Source organism: Halichoerus grypus, chromosome 3, assembly GCF_964656455.1.
Source record: "Halichoerus grypus chromosome 3, mHalGry1.hap1.1, whole genome shotgun sequence".
In the NCBI taxonomy this organism is placed as follows: Eukaryota; Metazoa; Chordata; class Mammalia; order Carnivora; family Phocidae; genus Halichoerus; species Halichoerus grypus.
Window position 1 is genome coordinate 32,627,534 of NC_135714.1, and position 26,924 is coordinate 32,654,457.

The 26,924-nt window shown below is 35.8% G+C and overlaps 1 protein-coding gene across 2 annotated transcripts in view; it reads left to right on the plus strand.

Annotated features, from left to right (window-relative positions):
• UBE2K (ubiquitin conjugating enzyme E2 K) overlaps positions 1–26,924 on the plus strand; it is a 68,360-nt gene that overhangs the window by 18,402 nt on the left and 23,034 nt on the right. The window contains exons 2-4 of one of the 2 annotated variants that reach the window (XM_036112050.2): positions 19,711–19,769; positions 21,833–21,926; positions 26,125–26,183. In XM_036112050.2, the coding sequence (XP_035967943.1) occupies positions 19,743–19,769; positions 21,833–21,926; positions 26,125–26,183 (180 nt within the window). In that variant the 5' untranslated portion in view covers positions 19,711–19,742. The remainder of the gene's footprint in view (positions 1–19,710; positions 19,770–21,832; positions 21,927–26,124; positions 26,184–26,924) is intronic. The other variant, XM_036112045.2, reaches the window with a different exon arrangement.

Genomic DNA, 26,924 nt, shown 5'->3' on the forward strand with positions numbered 1-26,924 from the left:
ATTAATAGTATTTAATTTATATATCTAATATTTAGTATTACCTGACTAAACCATTCTTTTTTTTTTTTTAAGTTTTATTTATTTAAGTAATCTCTACACCCAACATGGGGCTTGAACTCAATGACCCCAAGATCAGGATTCTCATGTTCTTCCGACTGAGCCAGCCAAGCCACCCTAAACCGTTCTTTAGTTGAACATTTAAAAGTTGTTTCTGGGGGTACCTAGGTGGGCTCAGTCGTTAAGCGTCTGCCTTCAGCTCAGGTCATGATCCCAGGGTCCTGGGATTGAGCCCCACATTGCGCTCCCTGCTCCGCGGAAAGCCTGCTTCTCCCACTCCCCCTGCCTGTGTTCCCTCTCTCGCTGTGTCTCTGTCAAATAAAAAAAAACAAAAAAGTTGTTTCTGTTTTTTCCACTGTGTGTGTGTGTGTGTGTGTATTGAATAGAATATCTTTATATAATTTTTATATGAATTTATTTCCCTAAGATAGATATCTTGGAAAAAAGTTACTGGTCTTCGTGTCTGAACTTTTCATATGCTGATGACCAAAGTGCTTCCCAGAAAGTTTGTTGTAAATTACTCTAGCACTGGCACTGTATGAGGCAGCCAGTTTCATCATATTCTCTCCATTAATACAATCTTTTTTTAAAGTCAAATAGACAAATCAATTGTCCAGTTTTATTTTTTAATTTTATTTAACTTTTTATTAAGAAAAAAAATTTTTTTTTTTAAATTTCAAATCCTATCTATTTTGAGAGAGAGAGCACGAGCTGGGTGGGGGGGGGGAAATTTCACAGGGAGAGGGAGAAGCAGACTCCCTGCTGAGCAGGGAGCCTGATGCGGGGCTTGATTCCAGGACCCTGGGATCATGACCTGAGCTGAAAGCAGACGCTTAACTGACTGAGCCACCTAGGTGCCCCTTAATTAAGAAAATTTTCAAATGGAAAGTTGAAGTATACTTATATTCCCACTATCTAGATTCAACAATTGTTAGTGTTACTGATAGGAAGGTAATTCGCTACTAAAATCTTGAGCTTGCATCTCCTAAAAATAACATTCTTTTACATAACCATAATATCATTGTCCTGCCAAAGAAAATGTTAATTCCTTGGTATCTAATATTCATACTTCTCAGGTTTTATAGCCTTTTTTGGGAGGGAGGAGCAGGATCTACTTAGGGTTTACAAATTGCATATGAATGTAATTTTTAGTGTTTTAAAATTTACAGTGGTTCTCTCACACACACCCTTTTGTTTTTTGACACTGAAAATCCTGGAGATTTCTTTTTAAATATTTTATTTATTTATTTGACAGAGAGAGACATAGCGAGGGAGAGAGCACAAGCAGGGAGAGTGGGAGAGGGAGAAGCAGGTTTCCCGGCTGAGCAGGGATCCCGATGCAGGGCTGGATCCCAGGACCCTGGGATCCTGACCCGAGCCGAAGGCAGACACCTAATGACTGAGCCACCCAGGCGCCCCATGGAGATTTCTTTATGGTGGTGCTTTTTATATTTCTTGTAAACTGGGAATTTATATATAAAGGTTTGACTAGATTCAGGTTAAACATTTTTGGCAAGAGGACTCCTAGTGTAGTATAAGTTTCATATTCAGTCATTAGTAGATGTGCAATAATATCAGGTTGTCTCATTGTTAGCGATGCTAGGTCATTTGATCCTTGCCTGCATCAGTTATTACATTGGGGGTTGCAGAAAGTTGATTTTCCTAATTGCCACCTTTACATTTGCTTAGCTAATATTCTCCTAGAAAGAAGAGATTTCCATTGTCAACTGGAATGAAAATTATTATCAGAGTAAAGATTTGGTATAGTAGTCACTTCCAATGGCAATAATGATTTTCCCCTTTCTCTTTTTTTATTACCAGTGTGTGGATGTCTTGGTCAACCTAAGCTACCATAGCGAAATACCATAGTCTGGGTGGCATAAACAACAGAAACTAACTTTCTCACAGTTCTAGAGGTTGGGGATTTCAAGTCACAGCTTCAAAAGTAATTTGAGACCTTTGTTGTTTGAAATTCTTGTGATTAAAATAACATTTATTCAAAATAAATTCGTGTTGGATTTTATAATAGTGTTTGTAAACATTTAGGTGAAAGGATTACTCTTAAGTGGTAGAAGTGATGGCATATTTTCTTGTCTTTTCCCTTTTTTAAGAAAAATATGATTTTGTTTCAATTTCAGATATATATTCTTTGTCAAATTTAAGGTCTGTATTTGTCAAATTAAGGCATTTCCAAATACCTTTTTAATTTTTTTAGATCTTGTTTATTTTTAAGAGTGATTTATTTTAGAGCGCATGTATGCAGGGGGTGGGGGTGGGCAGAAGAAGAGGGAGAGAGAAACTTAAGCACACTCCTTGCTGAGTGTGGAGCCTGACTCATGACCCTGAGATCACCACTAGAGCCAAAACCGAGAGTCCTGTGCTCAACCAAATGCACCACTGAGGTGCCCCTTAATATTTTATTTTATTTTTATTTTTTTATTTATTTGACAGAGAGAGAGACAGCGAGAGAGGGAACACAAGCAGGGGGAGTGGGAGAGGGAGAATCAGGCCTCCCGCGGAGCAGGGAGCCCGATGTGGGGCTCGATCCCAGGACCCTGGGATCATGACCTGAGCCGAAGGCAGATGCTTAATCGACTGAGCCACACAGGTGCCCCTAATATTTTTAAGTAATCTCTACACCCACCTGGGGCTCAGATTTACAATACCAAGGTCAAGAGTCACATGTTCTACCAACTGAGCCAGCCAGGCACCCCCCAAGTACTTTTTGATAAAAGTTTTAATGGAATGAAATCATTCTTGAATTCTTGGAATAAATCCCTCTTGGTCATAGTGAATAGTACTTCAGTTTGTAATGCATGTTAACCAAAATTTTGTTCAGAGTTGTGTATCTTTTTAGTGAGACTTGCCTGTATTTGTTCAGAATTGTGCTAGGTAAGTTTGGGGGGAGTCAGAGCCATGTTTGTTTTATAAAATGTGTTTATGATCATTCTATTCATTTAATTGGTTTGAAACCATATGGGATTATTCTTTGTAAATTGGGCTATGTGTTTGAGAACCAAGTATCTTTTTAGAGCAATTGCTAAAAGGCATATTTTTTGTGAATTTCTTTTTCTGTCTTAATGTTCTGTTCATGTTCAAAATTTTTGTCAATTTAGGTGTTTTTAAAAACTCCTATGTAATACATTTCATTTATTATTTATGATCTGTTATTAATATGTAGCAAATACAGGGTATGATTTACTTCATTTTTTAGTTTCTTTTTCTCACCTTTATTTTACTTATTCTTTATCTTATCAGTTGAGCCCATGACTTTTCAATTTTATTTTATTGTTTTTCTTCCTTTGGTTTCAGTTCTTTAAGAGTTTTGTTATTTTGTCTTTTTTGCTGTCAGTACTTTTTATCATTTAAAATTCCTTTGAAATTTCTTAGTGATATAGGAATTTGGAAGATCAAAAAGTTGTTTTAAATTAAGGATACAGGGTCTTTGTGAAAAATATACAGAGGGGCGCCTGGGAGGCTCAGTTGTTAAGCGTCTGCCTTCGGCTCAGGTCATGATCCCAGGGTCCTGGGATCGAGCCCCACATCGGGCTCCTGGCTCAGCCGGAAGCCTGCTTCTCCCTCTCCCAATCCCCCTGCTTGTATTCCCTCTCTCTCTCTTTCTGTCAAATAAATAAAATCTTTAAAAAAAAAAAAAAAAATATATATATATATATATATACAGAGTAAAAGTTTTCTTTTTTTTTATTTTCTTTTTGATCATTTACTTCAAGGAGAGAGAGCGTTGGGGGAGGGGGGAGAGGGAGAGGGAGAGAGAGAGTCTTAAGCAGACTCGTCACTGAGCCCAGAGTCCGACGTGGGTCTTGATCTGACGACCCAGAGATCATGAGCTGAACCGAAACCAAGGTCGGATGCTTAACTTCGCCACCCAGGTGCCCTAGAGTAAAAGTTTTCAATACTTACGCACCCTTTCCTTCCTCTCCTCAGTCCTAATCCTCTCTTTCAGAGGGAACTTTCAATAACTTTTTCTTTTTCTTTTTCTTTTTTTTTTTAAAGATTTTATTTATTTGACAGAGAGAGACACAATGAGAGAGGGAACACAAGCAGGGGGAGTGGGAGACGGAGAAGCAGGCTTCCTGCTGAGCAGGGAGCCCGATGTGGGGCTCGATCCCAGGACCCTGGGATCATGACCTGAGCTGAAGGCAGACGCGTAACGACTGAGCCACGCAGGCGCCCCTTTCAATAACTTTTTCTATGCATTTATATATTTAGTAAATATAGGAATTTTCAGTTTATGAACTTTCTTAAATAAATACGAACACGGGTACAACCATACTAAAAGTATTTTAGCTCTGTGTGTGATGATAGTTGTAAAGGAAAGCTTGTGCAGTATCATAAGATTTAAGAACAACTTTTTGACACCCCGTGGTTCCACAGATGCATAGCTTCTCTCATCAGCATCCCTACAAACTACCAAGGTATAGATTACATCTGTTACAATCTATGAACCTACACTGACAATCATCCAAAGTCCATAGTTTACCTTAAGGTTCACCCTTGGTGGTGTTTGTTCTGTGGGCAATGTGATATGTAATGACATGTGTTCGTCATTATAATATCATACAAAGTATTTTTTTAAGTTTATTTTTTAGTAATCTCTATACCCTATGTGGGGCTTGAACTCATGACCCCAAGATCAAAAGTTGCATGCTCTTCCAACTGAGCCAACCAGGCACCTCCCCAGAGTATTTTCATTGCCTTAAAAATCCTCTGTGTCATCCTGTCCATCTCCCTCCCCACTACCACCGCTGCTGACCTTTTTACTGTCTCCATAGTTTTGCTTTTCCAGAATGGCATATAGTCGGAATTGCACAATATGTAGCCTTTTCAAATTGGCTTCTTTCAATTAGCAATAGGCATTTAAGTTTCTTCTGTATCTCTTCATGGCTTGATAGCTATTTTTATTATATATTTGTATATATAATAAATATATATTTAATATTCCCTTATTTGAATGTATCACAGTTTATTCATCTACTGAAGTACATCTTCGTTGCCTCCAAGTTTTGGCAATCATGAATAAAGCTGCTATAAACATCCATGTACAGGTTTTTGTGTGGACATAAGTTTTCAACTCCTTTGGGTAAATAACAAGGGAGTGTGATTAGTTCGCTAAGAAACCACAGCTGTCTCCCAGTGTGGCTGTATAATTTTGTATTCCCACCAGCACTGATTGAGAATTTCTTTTTCAGATTTTTTTTTTTTTTAAATTTGACAGAGACACAGCAAGAGAGGGAACACAAGCAGGGGGAGTGGGAGAGGGAGAAGCAGGCTTCCTGCTGAGCAGGGAGCCCGATGCGAGGCTCGATCCCAGGACCCCGGGATCATGACCCGAGCCAAAGGCAGACTAACGACTGAGCCACCCAGGCGCCCCTGATTGCGAATTTCTGCTGCTCCACATCCTTGCCCGCATTTCATCCAGATTTTGGCTGTTCTAATGGGTGTGCAGTGGTATCTAGTTGTTTTAATTTGCATTTCCTCCATGGCATATGAAGTGGACTGTCTTTTAATATGCTTATTTGCAATCTGTATATCTTGTTTGGTGAGGTGTCTGTTAGGTCTTAAGTTCATTTTTTGTGTTGTTTTCTTATTGTTGAATTTTATGAATTCTCTGTGTATTTTGGGTAACAGTCCTTTATCAGATATGTCTTTTGCAGATATTTTCTCCCAGTCCCTTTTTCCTTTATTCTCACATTGTCTTTTGCAGAGCAGTTTTTTATTTTAATGAAGTCCTACTTATCAATTATTTCTTTCACAGATTGAACTTTTGGTGTTATATCTAAAAAGTCATAGCCATACCAAGTTTATCTAGATTATCCCCTTTGTTATCTTCTAGGAGTTTTATACTTTTGTATTTTATGTTTAGGTCTCTAATCCATTTTGAGTCAATTTTCATGAAGGGTATTGTGAGTGTGTCTAGATTTTTTTTTCCCCATGTGTATGTCTAGTTGTTTCAGAAATATTTGTTGCAAAGATTGTGCTCTGTTTTATTGCCTTTACTCTTTTGTCAAAGATCAGTTGACTGTATTATATTTATGTGGGCCTATTTCTGGGCTGTATATTTATGTGGGCCTATTTCTGGGCTGTCTATTCCGTTTCATGGATTATTTGTTCTTTGGCCAGTACCATATTTTGACTACTGTAGCTTTACTCTAAATCTTGAAGCTCGGTAGGGTCACTCCTCCATTTTTTTTTTTTTTTTTTTGATTTTTTAAAGATTTTATTTATTTGACAAACACAGCGAGAGAGGGAGTAGGAGAGGGAGAAGCTGGCTTACCTCTGAGCAAGGAGCCCGATGCGGGGCTCGATACCAGGACACTGGGATCATGACCTGAGCTGAAGGCAGACGCTTAACGACTGAACCACCCAGGCGCCCCATCCTACATTTTTTTAGTTCTTTGATACCATTCATCAGAGCTTTATAAGTTTTCCTTATATAGTTCTTGCACATATTTTGTTAGATTTATACCTCAGTATTTTGGCTTACTGGTGCTAATGTTAAATGGTATTGTGTTTTTGAATTCAAATTCCAGTTGTTCATTGCTGATATATATATAAAGTGCTTGACTTTAGTGTATTAACCTTGTATCCTGCAACCTTGCTATAATTGCTTATTCTTGGAATTTGTCATTTCTTTTAGATTTTCTACATAGGTGTCATTTGTGAACAAAGTTTTATTTTTTCCTTCTCAATTTATACGCTTTTTCTTCTTGCAGTAGCTAGAACTAGTATAATGTTAAAAATGAGTGGTAAGAGGGATATCATGGACTTGTACATGATCCTACTGAGAAAGCTTTGAGTTTCTCACCATTAAATATGATGTTAGCTGTGTTTTTTTGTAAATATTACTTATCAAGTTGAGAAAGTTCCACTCTGTTCCTAGTTTATGGAGTGTTTTTATTGTGAATGGGTTTTGGATTTTGTGAAATGGTTTTTCTGCATCTATTGATATGGTTGGTTTTTTTTTTAGCCTGTTGATGTGATCGGTACATTAATTGATTTTTTAATGTTGAACCAGCAACTATACCCAGGTTAAGTTCCACTTGTCATGGTGTACGATTGACCCTTGAACAACACAGATTTGAATAGCACAGGTCCCCTTATACATTTTTGACAAATACAGTACAGTAACGTAAATGTATTTTCTCTTCTTTATGATCTTGTTGGTATATTCTTTTCTCTAGCTTACTTTATTGTAAGAATACAGTATTAATACATGTAACATACAACATATGTGTTAATTGTTTATGTTATCAGTAAGGCTTCTGGTCAGTAGTGGGCTATTAGTACTTAAGTTTTGGGGGAATCAAAAGTTACATGCAGATTTCCAACTGTACAGGGCATCGGCACCCCTGACCCCCTTGTTGTTCAAGGGTAACTGTATAATTCTTTTCATTCATTGTTGGAGTAAATTTGCTAATATTTTTTCAAGGATTTTTGCATACATGTTCATGAAAGATAACTGGTCTGTACTTGTCATTTTTCTGCTTTTGGTATTAGGGTAATACTGGCCTCATAGAATGAGTTAGGAAATACTTCTTGCTTTGCTTCTACCTTACGAAAGAGATTATAAGCGGTAGAGAATTGGTGTAATTTCTTCCTTAAATGTTTTGTAGAATTCATCATTGAGACTATCTGGGGCTGATGCTCTTTGTTTTGTAAAGTTATTGATTCAGTTTCCTTAATACATATAATCCTGCTCAGATAGTCTATCTTTGTTGAATTTTGGCAGATTGTGTCTTTCAAGGAATCAATTCACTTTATCTAGGTTATCACATTTTTGGGCATAGAGTTGTTTGCAATATTACTTTATCCTTTTAATGTCGATGGGATTAGTGGAGATGGGTCTCTCATTTCTGATATTTAGTAATTTGTGTCTTTTTTTTCTTAATCTGTCTAGAGTTTATCAATTTACTTGATTGTTTCAAAGAACCAATTTTTGGTTTAGTTGACTTTTCTGTTTATTTCTTGTTTTCAATTTCATTGATTTCAATTTCATTGTTTTCCGTTTCATTGCTTCAACTTTTAAATTACTTTCCTTTTCCTTACTTTGTGTATAAGTTGTTCTCTTTCTGATTTCATAGGTGGAATCTTAGATTATTAATTTTGACTTTTTTCTAATATATGCATTCAACATGTATCTCCCTCAAAGCACTATTTTTATAATCTCCTGCAAATTTTGATGTTGTCTTTTTGTTTTCATTTAGTTCAAAATATTTTAAGATTTCCATTAAGATGTATTCTTTGACCTGTGTGTTATTTAGAAGTATGTTGTTTAATCTCCCAAGTGTTTTGAGGTTTTCTAGCTATCTTCCTGTCATTGATTTCTAGTTTATTTTTATTTATTTTTAAAAGATTTTATTTTTAAGTAATTTCTACACCCAGTGTGGGGCTTGAACTCACAAAGCTGAGATCAAGAGTTGCTTGCTCTACCGACTGAGCCAGCCAGGTGCCCCTGATTTCCAGTGTAATTCCATTGTGGTTTGAAAGTATATGTTGTATGATTCCTGTTCTTTTGAATTTGTGTTTTATGGGCCAGAGTATGGTCTAGTGAATGTTCTATTTGAGCGTGAGAAGAGTGTATATTCTCCTACTGTTGGATGAAGTAGTCTATAGATGTACATTAGATCCAGTTTGGTGTTTGCTGATTAGTCCATCTATGTGTGCTGGATTTGTCAAATAGAGGTATAGTGGTAGAGGGATGTTGAAGTCTAACTATAGTAGTGGATTCATCTGTTTCTCATAGTTTTATTGTTACTGCTTCATGTATTTTGAAGCTCCGTGTTTTTTTTTTTTTTCTTAAGGTTTGTTTATTTTTGAGGGGGGGAGAGGGAGAGAGAGAATCTTTTTTTAAGATTTTATTTGAGAGAGAGAGCGCACGCACATGTGAGATGGGGAGAGGGAGAAGCAGACTCCCTGCTGAGTGGGGAACACAACATGGGGCTCCCATCTCAGGACCCTGAGATTATGACCCGAGCCAAAGGCAGCCGCTTAACTGACTGAGCCACCCAGGCGGCCAGGGTGAGAGAATCTTAAGCAGACTCTCCATTGAGTATGGGGTCTGATGTGGGGTTGATCTCACAACCCCGAGATCATGATCTAAGCCGAAATCAAGAGTTGGATGCTTAACTGACTGAGCCACCCAGGCACCCCTGAAACTCCGTTGTTAAGCTCATACATACTTCAAGGATTTTTTTAAAAAGATTTATTATATTTATTTATTTGAGAACAAGAGAGAGTGGGGGGAGGGGCAGAGGGGGAGAGAGAATCCTCAAAACGTGGGGCTCTGTCCTAGGACCCTGAGATCATGACCTGAGCCAAAATCAAGAGTCAGATGCTTAGCTTACTGAGCCACCCAGGAACCCCCCTTTTGGCTGTTCCTTTTTTTTTTTTTTTTTTTAAGATTTTATTTATTTGTCAGAGAGAGCACAAGTGGGGGGGGAGCAGCAGTCAGAGGAGAAGCTGGCTCCCAGCTGAACAAGGAGCCCGATGTGGGACTCGATCCCAGGACCCTGAGATCATGACCTGAGCTGAAGGTAACCACATAACCGACTGAGCCACCCACGCACCCCCCTTTTGGCTGTTCTTGAATAATGCTGCCATGAAATGGGTGTGCAGATTATTCAAGACCCTGCTTTTTGAGCATGTACCTGAAAGTAGAATTGCTTGATCACATGGTAATTCCGTTTTCAATTTTTTGATGAACAACATACTGTTTTCCATTGTGGTTGCACTGTTTTACATTCCCACCAACAATGCACAAGGTCCCATTTTCTCCATATCCATGCCAACACTTGTTATTTTCAGTTTTTTTTTTTTTTGATAGTAGGCATCCCGATAGATCCGTGTATCTCATTGTGGTTTTGATTTGCATTTCCCTAATTATAGTTATGTAATGATGTTGAGCATCTTTTTATGTGCTTGTTGGCCGTTTGTGTATCTTGTGGAAAAATGTCTATTTAAGTACTTTACCCCCCCCCCTTTTTTTTTGTGAGTAAAGCGTTAGAAGTTTATTAAGTGAAGATACAGAAAAAGCTTTCAAGAGTGAGAGGGGTCCCAACAGGGTTGCCCAAGTACTTTACCCATTTTCTAATTGGGTTTGGTTTTTGTTGATTTTTTTTTTTTAAGATTTTATTTATTTATCAGAGAGAGAGCATGCACAAGCAGGGGGGGAGCGGCAGGCAGAGGCAGAGGGAGAAGAAAGCTCCCTGCTGAGCCGGGAGCCCAATACGAAAAGGGACTTGACCCTGAGCCAAAGGCAGATGCTTAACTGACTGAGCCAGTCAGGCGTCCCTGTTTTTTGTTGTTGTTGTTGATTTTAAGAGTTCTTTTATATATCCTGGATATTAATCACTTGTCATTTATATGACTTGTAAATAATTTCTTCCATTCCATAGGTTGCCTTTTTACTCTGTTGATTGTGTTCTTTGATGCACAGGAATTTTTCACTTTGATGTAGTTCCAGTTTATTTTTATTTTTGTTGGTGTCATATCCAGGAAATCATTGCCTAATCTAGTTGTCATGAAGCTTTTATGTTTTCTTAGTTTTATAGTTTTTTCCATCCCCTTTACTGTTATTGTGTCTTTGTCTTTATATTTAAAGTGAGTTTCTTTTAGATAACATGGTTGGACCTTTTTCTTTATCCACTCCAATAGTATGTCTTTTGTTATATTTAGACTCTTGACATTTAAAATTATTGTTGATATATTTGGATTAATGTCTGCCTTTTTTTTTTTTTACTGTATTTTTTTTTAAGTTTTTTTTTTTTAAGATTTTATTTATTCATTTGAGAGAGAGAGAGAGAGACAGATCACAAGCAGGAGGAGAAGTAGAGGGAGAGGGAGAAGCAGACTCCCCATTGAGTTGGGAGCCCAACGTAGGGCTCGATCCCAGGACCTGGAGATCATGACCCAAACCAAAGGCAAACGCTTAACCATCTGAGCCACCCAGGTGCACCTTTTTTTACTGTATTTTGTTTGTTGCCCTTGTTCTTTCTCTTTTTTGTCTTACACTCTTTTTCTGCTTTAACTTGTTTTATTGAACATTTTATATGATTCCATTTTTTTCCTCCTTTTAGCGTATTATTTGTGCTTTTTCTTTTTCTTTTCTTTTTTTTTTTAGTAGTTGCCTTTGAATTTGCCATATATACTTAACAAGTACTCTGTAATAACACTATACTATTTCACAGGTAGTGGGAGTACTTTGTAACAATTCACATTTTCTCCCTCCAGTCTATTGTAACGTTTGTCATTAATTTCTTACCCATAAGATATAATCATGAGATACTTTGTTGTTGTTACTGTTTTGAACATACTATTATCTGTTAGATCAATTAAGAATAAAAAAAATCAGGGGCGCCTGGGTGACTCAGTCCATTAAGCATCCCACTCTTGATTTTGGCTCAGGTCATGATCTCAGGGTTGTGGGATTGAGCCCCACATCAGGCTCTGTGCTGGGCATGGAGCCTGCTTGGGACTCTTTCTCCCTCTGCCCTTTTCCCACTCTTTCCCCCCACTTTACTTTCCCCCCAAAAAGAATAAGAAAGATCAAAGATTTTATTTTACCTTTATTTTTTCTCTAATGCTCTTTCTTTCTTTATGTATATCATTTTCCTACTTCCTGAAGAATTTCTTTTAACACTTGTTACAAGATAGGTCTGCTGACAACAGATGTCTTATTTTTGAGAAGTCTTTAGTTTAATCTTTCCTATCTGAAGGATAATTTTGCTGGATACAGAATTTTAGGTTGGTAGGGCTTTTTGCTTTCAACCCTTTGTTTTTATTAATATTATTTTTATAAAGTAGTCTCCACATCCAACATGGGGCTTGAACCCACAACCCTGAGATCGAATCACATGCTCCACCGACTGAGTCACCCACTCGATCCTGCTTTCAACACTTTAAGTATTACATTCCATTTTCTTGCTTTCATGATTTCTGAGAAGTCCAGTGTAATTTTTATCTTTGCTCCTCGATAGGCAAGGTTTATTTTTTCTTCTGATTTCTTTCAAGCTTTTCTCTTTGTGTTTGGTTTTCTTCAGTTTGAATATGATATTCCTAGCTATGGATTTTTTGGGATTGATTCTATTTTATATTTTCTGAATTTCTTGGATCTGTGATTGATTGTCATTAATTTAGGGAAATTCTTAGTCATGATTGGTTCAAATATTTCTTCGTTTCTTTTCTTCTCTTTCTGGTATTCCCATTACTTGTATGTTATACCTTTTGGAGAGTCTATTCTGTCTTTTTCATTTGTTTTTCCTTTGCATTTCAGATTTTGGAGTTTCTGTTGACATTTTTTCTAGCTCACAGATTCATTTTTTGTTTGTGTTCACTTACAATGAGCCCATCAAAGGCATTTTTCATTTCTGTTAGTTTTTTTTTTTTAATTATTTCTAGCATGTTCTTTTAATTCCTTCTTAGAGTTTCCATCTCTTTGCTAACATTACCCATTTGATTTAGATGTTGTCAACTTTTTCCATAATGACATTTAGCATATTAATAATAGTTTAAAATTTTTAGTCTAATTCTAGCATTTCTGCTTTCCAAGTCTTTTTCTGTGGTTTTGTTTTTTGGTATGTCTTATAATTTTTTTCTTGAAAGCGAAAGCCACACATGATCTACTGGGTAAAAGGAACTGAGGTAAATAGGCCTTTGGTGTGAGACTTTATGTCTATCTGTCCAGGGATACTGTTTGCTGTTGCTGTAGATACCAGAGTCTAAAATCTCCTCTGATGCTCTTGTTTTTGTCTTCCCTGTTGCCTCTGGGGCTCCTTAGAGACATCTTCTTAAGTCAGGTCTGAGACATGCAGTTCTTTGAGTTGTAATCCCTTGTTATTACACAGGAGCCCTACTGATGTAGTGGTTGGGGGAGGGGAAGCAGTCTATAGTCCTGTAATTGGGTCTCAGTCTTTTTTTTAAGATTTATTTGTCAGAGAGAGTGTACAAGCAGGGGGAGAGGCAGGTAGATGGAGGAGCAGGTTCCCTGCTGAGCAAGGAGCCGTTGTAGGACTCAGTCCCAAGACCCTGGGATCATGACCTGAGCCAAAGGCAGGTGCTTAATTGATTGAGCCACCCAGGCATCCTGGTCTTTTAGGGAGTCTACCCCCCCTAGGCTGTGACCTTCAGAAGTGCTTCTTAGTCGTCTTCCCCCCACCCCCCCACTTCGATGATACTGGAAGACTGGAAGGGTTTGGTATAGGGTATTTCTCTTCCCTCAGGTTGGTTAGATCTATTTTAAGACCCTAATTGGTTAGGCTCTGGTGAAAGTTTCTCTTGAGGGCAGGCCTTGTTAAGAAAAACAGAATACTCTCGGTTTATTTCAAAATGGCTTCTTTCCCCTTCTCTCTGCCAGGAGCATGAGGGCATTTTCCTCTGATCTTCACTGTGAAAACCTGATAGGGAACCTGGAGGTAAAAACTCCACAAAAATGGGAAGGCCCCTTGAGAGTTTTTCACTCTCAAAATTCATCCCCACTGTGCCTCCAGCAGTTTGTCAATTACAGTTTACATTTTCCTACCTGGGTAACGGTTCATGCTTGTGTGCTTTTGCCCTGATAAGTTTGAATCTTATTTTCTGCCCATCATGTCTCTGTGATTTTGGGGGCAGCAGTTTGCCCTGTGGCTTCAATTCTCTGATGGATTTAAGAGGAGTTGTTGATTTTCAGTTTAGCTTTTTTCTTCTGTGGATGGGAGTGATGATTTCTAAGTTTTTACATGTTGGATTGGAAACCAGAAGTATACTCATTTATTTTTGTTTGTAGTATTCTATTAAATTGCACCGTGGGGTGCCTGGGTGGCTCAGTCGGTTAAGCGACTGCCTTCAGCTCAGGTCATGATCCTGGAGTCCCAGGATTGAGTTCTGCATCCGGCTCCTTGCTTGGCGGGGAGTCTGCTTCTCCCTCTGGCCCTCCCCCATCTCATGCTCTCTCTCTCTCTCTCATTCTCTCTCTCTCTCCCAAATAAATAAATAAAATCTTAAAAAATAAATAAATTAAAAATAAATTGCACCATAATTCTTGTAGACATCCCTCAATTAATGGATACTTAGATTAATGTTTTTCATTATATTTAATGCATCAATGATTTCTGTTAGGGTTATATATTTTTTCCTACCTGTAATGAAATTATTTGCTTAGGCAATTTCTAGGAGTGGTTATACTGGGTTAAAGAGTGTGACAAATTTTATGGTGTTAATACTTTTTGCTGTATTGCCTTTAAAAGGGCTTCTGAGCTTTACTGGTATCCCATCAACCTTACCAGTATTGGATATTAAGAATTTTACCAGTTTTGAAAATGTAAAATGTAATATAAGACTACTTTGCACGTGGATGTCCAGTTGGTCTAGTGCCGTTTTTTACTCCTTTATCAAAGATAAGTTGACTGTATACGTATGGGTCTATTCCTGAGCTCCCTATTCTGTTCCATTGGTCTGTGTGTCTTTTCTCTTACCAATACCATGCTGTTGATTTTAGTAGCTTTATGATAGCCCCATCAGAAGTGGAAAAAATGGAAAAGGAATGACTTTTAATAATAATTTTCAGACAACACCATAGTCTCCCATCTATCGCAGATCCATAGGTCTTAGTGTGTGTTTTTAAGATTTTATTTATGTACTTGAGAGAGAAAAAGAGCACATGAGCGGGGGGAGGGAGGGGCAAAGAGAGAGGGACAGGCAGACTCCCTCGCTGAGTGGGGAGCCCGATGCGGGGCTTGATCCCAGGACCCCAGGATCAAGACCTGAGCCAAAGGCAGATGCTTAACTGACGGAGCCACCCAGGCTCTCCCATAGTTCTTAGTTTTACTACCTTAAGGGAATCATTATTACTAGTTTCTTATGTATGGTCCTGGAAATTGTGTGTGTGTGTGTGTGTGTGTGTACACATTGAGGGCTTTAAATGTGAAGAAAATAACTATTTTGCTTATTTTTTCTTTATGCAGTCTTAAGGGTGATACATGTGAAGTCTAAAGTTTCTTTGAGTAAGTGTAAAATAAAAAGTTCTAGGGGCGTCTGGGTGGCTCAGTTGGTTAAGCATCCACCTCAGGTCATGATTTCAGGGTTGTGAGATTGAGCCCCACATTGGCTTGTGCTGGGTGTGGAGCCTGCTTAAGATTCTTTCTGTCCCTCTGCCCCCCCCTTTAAAAAAAATCTAAATGACAAAATATTGTGTCATAGTGTAAGTAAAGGTTTTTTTTTTTTTTTTCTTGCATACAACAGGGCATCCTGTAATTGATGGTATCTTAGTGAAATTAAATGTGTATGGTTTGGCTCATGAGTCATTTTTGAAACTTGGCTTCACTAATTATTAGCTGTGTGACCTCTTTGTAGCTCAGTTTCTTTATTGGTAGATACATAAGATTGTTAACAGGTCAAATGAGTTATTACATATAAATCAGAATACTACTTACAAGGTGTTATATAAGTATTAACTATTATTTTTACTCTCTGCCAGCAACATTAGCTACTTTCTTCTTAAAACATTTTTCTTCCTTTGGTGCCAGTGATAACAGACTATCTTGGTTTTTCCTGTCTTGCTCATCATTCATATCTTCAGCCCAGATCACTCCTGAATTTTAGACCATGAACCATGTTCTTGGCCCTTTGGATTTTCATATATAGCTCTTCTCAACATGTCCAAATCTGAGTTTTTATTTTCCACTTCCCCAAATTCTGACCTCTCACTTTCTTGTTTCCTTATCTTAGTTTTTTATTGCACTATCATCCACTCAGTAGAAAAGCAAACTATAAGACTGATCCTTGTTCTCAAATCTTTAAGAGATCATACACTTTTAGTTTATAATAATTTATTCCTAGAAATTTTACCTCATCTCTCTCTCTCTCTTTAAGATTTTTATTTACTTATTTTAGAGGTAGACAGCACACGCATGGGAGGGAGTGCAAGCAAGGGGAGGAGCAAAGGGAGAGGGATACACAGAATCCAAGCTGAGCAGGGAGTCCGATGTGGGACTTGATCTCATGACCCTGAGATCATGACCTGAGCTGAAATCAGGAGGTGGGTGCTCAACTGACTGAGCCATTCAGGCGCCCCTACCTCTTATCTCTCTTAATTCATTTACTTCTTTTCATCAAAGTGGACTTCCTTCCTTTCTTTCTCCCCTCCTCCCCCCCCCCCCCCCCCCCCGCCCCAAATGGACTAATTACTCTCACTGGTTCCTAACCTTTCTCTCTGTATCTGCTTTAATCTACCTCCAGGCATTTTTTCCTCCCTATACAGCTGTTTGTTCTTTAAAAGACTCAAATTTGATTGTCAAGTCACAGCTTTAAATGTTTCTGATCGTTCTTCATGACTTTGCATAATCTGGCTCCTGCCTACTTTCCCTGCTTCATTTCAGTTCCTTTATTTTGTGTGTATTCTAGGCACATTGGTGGCTTTTCAATTCTTAAACATGCCAGGACCATTTTTGCTTCTATTTTGCACAGGGCAGACTTGAAATGCCATCATTGACATCATTCGTAAATCTTTTAAAGGTAGTTTCCTCAGAGAAGCTTCTTCTTATCCTCCATATTCTCTTTGTTAAATATTACTCTCATGATATTCTGTACTTCATTTAAAAGTTGTATAATTTATTGTTTAATACCTTAGAATGAAAGCTCTATATATGTGGATAGGGTGGGTTAGAGAACATTTCTGGTTGATCGTTTTACCACTCAATACCTATTTGCCTTGTAAATAGTGAGTACTCAGTAAATATTCATTGGATTAATGTGTTCAGAACTTTAATTATTCTGCATTATATATTGTGTGAAGTATGATGACAGAAATCCAGAAAGTAAAATTTTAATGATAGACTGTTGCTGTAATTGGAAAAGCTGTTATTTCCTGGTTCTCTATAGCTGCACTAGTCCAGTGTTGTAGCCATTATCCACATGTGACTTTTTTTCAAGTTTTTAAAAACTGTTTTTTGACTTCTTAAAGTGTACAAATCACTGGTTATTAGTATATTCACAAAGTTGTGCAACTGTTACAACTAATTCCAAAACATTTCATCTCCTTAAAAATAATCCTTGTACCATTAGCAGATCCTTCCCATCTCCCTTCCCTCTCCTCTCTTAACAACCAATAATTTACTTTCTTTTTTTTTAATTAATTAATTTATTTATTATTTGACAGAAAGAGACAGCAAGAGAGGGAACACAAGCAGGGGGAGTGGGAGAGGGAGAAGCAGGCTTCCCACTGAGCAGGGAGCCTGATGCCGAGCTCGATCCCAGGACCCTGGGATCATGACCTGAGCCAAAGGCAGACGCTTAACGACTGAGCCACCCAGGCACCCCCCAATAATTTACTTTCTGTATCTGTGGATTTGACTATCACATGTGGCTTTTGAACACTTGAAATGTGGGCAGTCCAAATTGAAATGTGCATGTGATTTGTAAATTAAACACTGGATTTCGAAGACACTGTTTTTTTTTAAAAATGAAAATATCTCAAATTTTTATTTTGATTACATGTTAAAATGATAATTTTATATATAGGAGATAAATTTAAAGTTAATTCTCTACTTCACTCTTTTTAATGTGATTACTAGAAAATTTTAAAGTGCATTTGTGGCTTACATTTTTTTTTAAGACTTTATTTATTTATTTTTGCGGGATAGAGTGAGAGAAAGAGAGCATGAGTGGGATGGGGGGAGGGGCAGAGGGCGAAGCTGACTCTCCGCTGAGCCAGGATCCTGGGATCACGACCTGAGCCGAAGGCAGACACTTAACCGACTAAGCCACCCAGGAACCCTGTGGCTTACATTATTATATATCTATTGGACAGCACTGATCTAGAACTTGTATTTAGTAAGGGTCATAAATGTTCCTATGGCTTCAGTTCCTTTCTGGTCTCTTAGTTTCCATGTCAACCTGCTTTGGGTATGTGACATGCCCCAAGCTTCAGAATTGTTTTTACTTATTAACTGCTTGGAAAGTGAAAATCTTTCTTATTTGGGCAGCCTTAGAATAGTAGGGGAAAATAAGTCATTCATATTAAATTAGGGGAAAATAGTGGCAACTCTTAAACCTTTTAAGCCTCATTTCCAACAAATTAGGAAGAATTGAATTTCAGATTTATTTTCATGATACCGATAAACAGTGCCCCTAAACTTTGGTAGTTGTGATTTGACTAGGAAACAAACTGATGGTTTCTTTATAGCATATGAGAATGATCTATAACTTTAGGGGTAATTTAGAATTATATTTGTCTATCTGAAATTTAGATTGAAATTTTGTTTCAGAATAAATTTTAGGGATAAATACAAGCGAGAGTAATGTGACAAGTGGTTCTCAAAAAAATACGCAATATTTGCTTTAGGTGGAAGTTTTCTGCTCCTACATCATTGTCAAAAGTCAACATGTTACAATGTTACATGACTACTATACATTCATCATTTACTTTGTGGCAGGCATTGTTTTATATATTGTATTAATTCATTAAATTATAATTCCCAGTTGACAGAGGTTGAGACTGAGGTTCAGAGTGATTAATTAACTTGCTTGAGGTCACAGGTTAGTTTAAACAGGTTAAATAACAATGTACTTAAAGCTTTTATGATAAAATCTTTCAGTTTTTGGTTTTCCTCACTAGAATGTAAGCTCCAAGTGGGCAGGGATCTTAGTTTTGTTCACTAACATTTGAGATTTCTTTCTGGCATATAGTAGACTCCAGGAATTATTTGGACAAATTTTGTGATGATGTTAATTCACCAAGAGACTTGGCCTTGGAAATCTATTAGAATTGCTTTAAATTCTGCACTATCGCTTATTAGCAGTAATGCTAATTTTACCACATCCAGATAAGATTTAACATTATGTGCTATTTTGCATACTTTGTTATGTTTTAATAGTTCATTTTAAAAATGTTTACTAGGAACTGTAGCTTCTATTCATCTCTTTTCCTTTTATGTGTTAGAAACGCATTGGAGCCACAAAGGAACATCAGAAAAACCAGGACTAGCAGAGGTCCCACTCTGTGTTTAGTTGAGTTGGGAGAAGAAAATATAGAAAAGCAATTTTGCAGATGTCCTCACAAAAAATGTAGTACAGTGGTAACACCATTCTGCAGGGTTTCATCCAAAAGCCTTAGTGTTTCTGGTCATTAAAATGAATAACACATTGTTTTGTTATTTATTTTTAGAAATAACATTTCCATTCTTAGACTAGAAACAGAGCTGTGAAATAAATTTTATAAAGTAGGGCTTTGAAAGCAAAGGTTTTTATAATTAATACTACTAGGGGAAGGGTAGCTATGCTACTTCTTTCTAGAAAATTCTCATTTAAATTTGAGATATGTATTCTCATTTTAGAGTAATAAAATTGAGAGATGTTAAGTGACTTACTTAAATTTATGCCACAAGTAAGTGGCAGAACTTGGATTCAGCTCATATCTCTCTGACTTCAAAGGCCATATTTTTTAAATACTGTCATCTTTTGCCATTTTCTGTATCTTCCTTATAGTCCTTGAGTGGGATTTTAAGTTTGTTGGGGGCACTGGGATCAGAATTTTGGATTGTGGAGTAACTGGATGTTAAACTGTGGAGATAATAAAGGATAATTGTTGCGTGATGGAAAAATTAAGCTGTGAAAAATCTGTCTTTAACTTTCCATTTTCTTTTTATCTTTGGTTATCTGCAGATAAAGACCCTACTCTATCTAGACCATATAGGATGCTTCTTTATAATGGATTCATCATGGTGATTGTATTTTTTTTTAGCTAATTTAGTACATTTTCATACACTAGTAATGTGCTTTCTGTAGAGAAAAAAAAAGATCTATTTTCCTCTAATTATAATTTGGGGGTAATGAGGACAGAAATAAGGACAGAGGAATACTAATAAAATTAATAATTGTTTATTTAACATTTTACTAACTAGAGAATTGGGGGCAGTCTGGAAGGCAGCTTCTCCAATTTCTGTTATCTCCTTTTTTTCCTTCCCCAACACTTTAATCACGTCCTTTAGTATCCTGACATTTTAGGGTTATTTACTTCCTTTTGGAAAGGGGATATTGTGGGAAGCTATAAAGAACTTTGAAAGCATTGATGATTTGCAAGATCTCATTACTCTTGTTTTACTTAGAACTCTCAGGGGAGAATTGGAAGTCTTATAGTTCTACTTGCAGTTTCTTAAATTGGTCAGTGAAAGTGTGGTGCCTCTGATTTTCATTTTAACATTCATTTCTGTGCGTACTGGACAAAGTACTTTATCGTTGGTAAAATTGTATATTTCATCCTCCACCGCAAATCACTAAGGATGATAATGATTTTTTAGGGCACAGGAAGAAGTTTCCAATGTATATTTGTAATTAATTTTAATTTGGGGTAAAATTAACTTCAGAAAAATATGAAATATATTAATCCCAAAGGTAAAATAGAAAAAAGTTATGAAATAAACCGACTAATTAGAAGGTTTTTTAAATGCATAAAGTTTTTTAATCTTATGTTATTATTAAAAGATAAGATTAATTAGAAGTCATGAAAGCTTTAAAATTTGGGTTTTAAGTTATATTTTTTCAGTACTTATTCTGTATTAATACAAACTGCTTAGTACAGAAAAAGAGTAACAATAGGTATCTACTTGTTGGAGGTTGGGGGAGGAAGCCATGGACCTTAAAACAGTAATTCTTACATTGTTCATCCAGTAAACAAGCTTAAAAAGGTAGGTTTGAAAGCAAAAAATTTACTATTGATATCTTGCAAGGCTTTTTTTTTTGTAGGAGTGGATATGTTGTGTTACTTAGGTAGAAATATGAAATCCTAACCAAAAAAATGAAAACATAAATATTAAGGATTTATGTTTTTAACAATTGAGAAAAAGAGAAAGTTTACTGTATTAGGAATTTAGACTTAGACCAGTAGGGTATTACTGAACATTACAAAATATAAGTGGAGAGCTTGTTTGCAGACAGGTACTTTTGAACATTAATGTGAATCCCGCTGGAGGGTTCTGAATCATTTAAGGTCACCATTAACTCAGAACGGTTTGAGAAATTGAAATGATACTATAGATGTGAAAGGACTTTGAGAAATGTAATGTGCAAAATAAATAGATATAGATAAATTGAAAGTAACAGTCTGTTTTGAAAAGTAGGTAGCTGCCACTGAAGTAAACTAAGCAGTTTAGCTTTGGTTAAACTAAGCAACCTAAAAAGAAATTGAAGGCATTAGATGATTCTAGTGAGGCATTTTAGGCTTCAGGATTTTTCATGGAAAGGAGAATTAGTTAGATGCTTAGAGTTTTCACCATCTGGGTGGATGGAATAGGTTCAGTTAACCTAAACATCTAGAGTTGTTGTGGTTAGTTTAAGTGAGAGTTTATACCCTACATGGCTTTTAATGACCCTGAGTTTTCTGTTTATATGGATAGAACCCATGTAACCTGAGGGTATAGTATAGCAGCGTTCATCTACAGATGAATAATAGACTTATCACTTTGGACCTAACATATATGAAGTTGGCAAATATAAAATAGGTGTCTGCTATTTTTCTCTAAACATTCCAATAATGTTAACAAGACATTGTACTGTTGCTCAAAGTGGTTTTATTTCATTAAAAACAAGTGAAAATTTGTTAGTTTTTTGGTTTTAAATATTCTCAAAACTGGCTAATTAAATCCTAGAAAAGCACAGGCTATTATTTTTACTAGAGCAGATAATCAAGTTTATTAAAGGGGGTTTCAAATTTTTTTATAGATAATACTTTAAAATAGGCTTTTTTCTTGCTGATATAACTAACATTTATTTTCTGTTTATTTTTAAGACGAGCAAAAATCAAATTAAAGTAGATCTTGTAGATGAGAATTTTACAGAATTAAGAGGAGAAATAGCAGGACCTCCAGACACACCATATGAAGGCAAGTACTTTTTTCTGTATCAAAATATTGTGCGTATTAGAACTTATCTGAAACATTAAATCAGAATAATCTTAAGCATCTATAAATTACATGGAAGGTAACTTCATTTGGCTTAGGATATTACATTTAAATAATAAATTTAGATATTTATATAGACTGATTTTTCTTACTGAATTTTAGCTGATTTTTTTCTTTCCCCAACATAGATTTAGTAGAGCCAAGTTACAATTTGTATAGTATAGGTTAGAATTTAACAGTAGAAGACATCTAGCATGTTAAGCCTCTAATATATGGACTATAGATGCTCAGTTACCCTTCATATGGTATCTATAACAAACCTTGCCTTAAGTTTCTGACAAAATACTTATTTTTTTTAAAAAGCTCCTCTCCCCTGTATGTCATTAAGTATTTCATTCATTCATGTGTCTTCACACAGGCTGTATTCCAAATATTTAATTTTCTTTATTCAGGAAAGCTTTCAGTATTGTTTCAAGACAGAGAAAAGAAAAGAGGCAACTTTGCTGAACTTTGTTTTCACAAACTAAGTCTGTAGCTACTTTAGACTATGGAATTGGGTGGTAAGAAAAAGAAAGAAGCTTTTTATAGCTTTTTATTTCCTCATCAGGCAAATCTTCAGTAATGAATATTATTGTAAATTTGGGTTATGTAGCATAACCAAGGTTCTTGCATATAATAGGCATTCAAATACATGCTTAGTAGAAATCATAACCGAATTTGTAGTAGTAGTAGTAGTAGCATTTATTGAGTTCTTACTTTTAGAGCTTTACGTGTATTTTCTCATTTAATCCTTACAACAAATCTTAATGAGGTAAGTAGTTATCACTGTTTCATAGAATGAGGAAACTTAAGCTCAGAGAAATTAAGTACCTGTTTAAGGTCACACATCTAAGTGGCCCAGCTGGGATTTGAGTCCTAATAGCCTTTGACTCCAAAGCCAATGTTTCTAATTACTTTCTGCTTTTGAATAAATGAGGATTGACTGAATATTGGAAGTGGTGGTTATGTCTACTTTGAATGAGGTGGTTTTATAATTCCTTAAGGAACAGTTAACCCAAAGTCATCAGAAAAATCCAATATTCTAGAATATCTTTGTTTTCGTTTAAATTTTTAAAGACCCTAGAATGTCTTCAGCATATCCTACTAAATTTTAAATGATAAAATTTTATTTCCTGTTTTATAGTTCATATGAGCCATTTCTTGACATTATTTTATTTTGTATTGTTTATTGAGTGCCTCCTATATGCCAGGCCTTGTATGGATGCTGTTCATTTAGTCCTTTTGACAATCATTAGATGGAAAAAAGATCTTTAGTTATCTTATAAAAATCAAGTTCTTGTCTTAATAGTAGATATTTTATGGAATGATACACTAGCTGCTTCTTAAAGGCAGGCATTGTAAATACTCTTGAATCTTTTTTAGGTTTTCAGATATATTTTTAAAAGACAGTATGGCAGTAGCATTATCATTCTAGAACTCTTCCAGCAAACTGGTATTTATAAACAAGACACCTCCTGAACTAAGTTAGATAGGCAGAATGTTCATTACCTTCTTAGCAACCCTTAATAAAAGTAGGTGAATTTTTAAAAATTGGATAGTACTCATTTGTAGGATAATTAAGTTATAAATATACCATATTTATTAATTGGAAACAAGTTTGGTCATATTTAAGTGTTTGTTTCTGCTGCTGCCACTAAATGAGATATTAATGTTTGATAATACTAGTTTTTAGTTGTTTTGATAAGACTAGTTTTAATTTGCTTTTTGGGTATAAATTGTGTCCTTTTTATCGTAAAACTGTTGAAGAGAAGTTGTTCATTTTATTTAGGAAAAGCACTATTCAAGGGCATAAACTAAGATACTTTTTGGAAACATGAATATGAGAAGTATTTTGATAATATTTATTGCAGAGCTCCTGCTAGTTTTGTTTTTGAGTTTTGTTTTTAAATCTCAGTAACTAAGGCAGGTGTTTCCATGTGGAATGTTAAACTGTTTATAATCATTAACTAATGAGGAAACTATTTTACGTTGTGTTAAAAGTAATCAGATTGAAAAGTAGAATGCCCATGGAAAAATTAACCATATTGCACGTGTTACTTAACTCCATTTTCTTCTTCTGCTGTTAATAGTGCAAAGGAACAGTTTAGTTCTTGAGCCTTCCTAAGAGTTGTTTTGAATTTATGGAATAATTGTTGATATTTTTAAAAATCTCATCCCTTCCCCATCTTCTTTTTAGATGAAATTAAATCTGAAGATTATAAATTTTTAACATTAAAACCTATTCTTTAAGAAGAAATGATTTGTGGTGAAAACTTATATGAATAATGTAGTTATCATAAAGCTTGCTTAGTTGTGTTGCTCTGATGTGTATGTGTATATATATGTGTATATATGGTTAATATTGTGGTTATATATTGAAAGTTGTCAGATAATAAGGCAAGAAAGCATATTAATAGCATGTGGAGTAAAAATAGGGTTGGGGGGTACTCTAGGGGCCAGCATTATTTATATAGTATTTCTGGGCTCTCACACTGCTCCTAAGAAATTGTTTTGGACATTCAAGAAGGAAGAGCTTTATATGAACGATTATAGAAATGGTAATCTAGACTTTATCAGAAAAAGTAAGATTCTTAGGAAGGAAAAAGAACCTACATATTACTCAGGCCAAATTTATTATATTTGAAGCTGGCATTTATAACTAAACAAAAACAGGTCTGTCTATAAACACAGAATTTTCTCACTCTCCTTTTACCTATCTTGTTTCTTTTGTTTTGACTACTTTCCTTTATGTTGATTTCACTGTTGCCGAATGCTCTGTGATTCAGGCATCTAGTTCAACTCATCCATCAGTCACTATGGGATACCATTAAAAAGAATTAGCAAGAAAAGAAGAATTGGAACCAGAAAGGGCTTGAAGAATGGTACCAAGTGAATTGCTCTTTTGTTTTTCTCCCCACATTCATCTATTCCTAACAACGGAGGGAGGTGGATTTGAGAGAATCCAGGATATACTGAGAATTGAATTATGAAATTTTGAAGTTAATAATGCTAGTGCATAGTTCTTACTTTATTTTACTTTTATTATGGAAAGTTTTAGGTATATACAGAAGACAAATGATACAATGAATCTTCGGTGTACTTAGCACAGCTTTAATAAACTATCAGCTTAGGGCCAGTCTTTGATCTAATCCATCCCTTCATTATTTTGAAACGAATGCTAGGCATAGTTTCATATGTAAGTATTTCAGTAGTACAGTTTTATTTGTTAACGTTTTGGAATAGTGTGTATTCTGTGTTAAATGGATCATAAAATCTTAGGATTGGAAGGTTCCTTGAAGTCAGGATTCAAATCCACCCTCTCATCCAGTGGAAGACTTCCCACTTCAGAGTTTCCTGAGTGGCAGTTACTTTCCCCTTGAATTACCCAGTTATGGGAAGCTAGATAAACTTTTTAAAAATATGTATTTGGCTGCTAGTTGCTCAAGATGACTTCAAAACAGAATGTTGTGTTCTGTTTACATGTTACTGGTTAGAACAACCTCTTGTAAAGTGTTTCCTTTTGTATAGCTATTGAGAGGAAGAGGATAGTTTTTTGTCTTTATGCCTACCTGTTATTGTTGAATTTTATTTTTAAAATTTTTAACAAGAAGTGTTGGCCTTTCATTTAGGGCACGAGTTAAAAGTTTGGGGCATTTTTGCATTTGAGAGAACCAGCTAGAAGTAGATTTTTTCAGTTTATGACATAACCATATGTCCTTTTTCTCTGTATCATCTATGCCCTTATACCTCCTTGCCTTCTTTTGCCTTTTTATTTTTTCCATATTTTGTTATTTAGCAACTCTTCTCAGTGTGGACTAGAGGAAACAAAAGGAGACAGGATCTGTATTACTTAACTGTCCCAATGAAGCATTAGATTGTCTTTGGATTTAATGTATTCGTCTATCTCTAGCTCTGCTATTCACTGATAAACTAATATAGTTGTATAAAATGGCTATTTCATGTTTTAAATAACCTTTCAGTTAACTAGTGTTTTATTTCCTTTTTGGGTTTCAACTTTAAAATGAATTTGTTGTAATTGAATATAAAATAGTACATGTTTTGAAAAGTTATGTCACTATATTTGGCTTCAGATATTTGAGGTGAGCAGCATTCTTAACTTTCTGTTTTCCCCGTTTTTTAGGAGGAAGATATCAGCTAGAGATAAAAATACCAGAAACATATCCATTTAATCCCCCTAAGGTATTGTAAGCCTATTTTTTGTGCATGAACTTCTAAATTTTTTCCCCATTTAATTTATATTTTAGTGCTTATTAAGGTTGTTGAGTTGTTGTCTGCATAAATTTAGTATGGAGAAGATTTCAGGTAATGGCAAATGGTTTGCTTCTGGAATTAGAATGAAAAGCAAGCTTACTCAGAGGGAGCTAGTAATGGCTGTAGACAGGAATAGGATTTTCATTTGCCAATGGCTTAAATTCTGGGTCTGGAAAAATTTGCAATGTTCCCAAATTTAGAGGACCCTTAAACAGATTCTTACTTGCCTCAAAGAAGTTTTGTTTTGTTTGGTTTGGTTTGGTTTAGGGAAGAGTCTATTCTGAATTCATTGAATAGTTATTTGAGTACTATGTGCCAATGTAGCAATAAATAAGACTTATACTGTCCTTGCTTTCTAGCTCACTTCTAGCAGAAAAAAAAATTATGAACAAATAATTGCAACTGATGAATATTAAAAGAGGAAATGTAATGCCCTAGGTCATGTATAACAAAGGGAACTAACCTAAACTTATTTTTTCACTGAATAGCTTCGTTTGTCTTTACTTTTGCTATTACCACTTTAGTTTAGGCATTCAGCTTTATTACTTTCCTGTTTTGCCTATTATTTAATCCATGTTTGCCACTCCTATTCATTCCTTGCAGTTCTGTTTTGTAAATCTTCCTAAAGTGCAGTTTTGATGTTTCTTTTCTTTCTTTGTTAATAAAGTC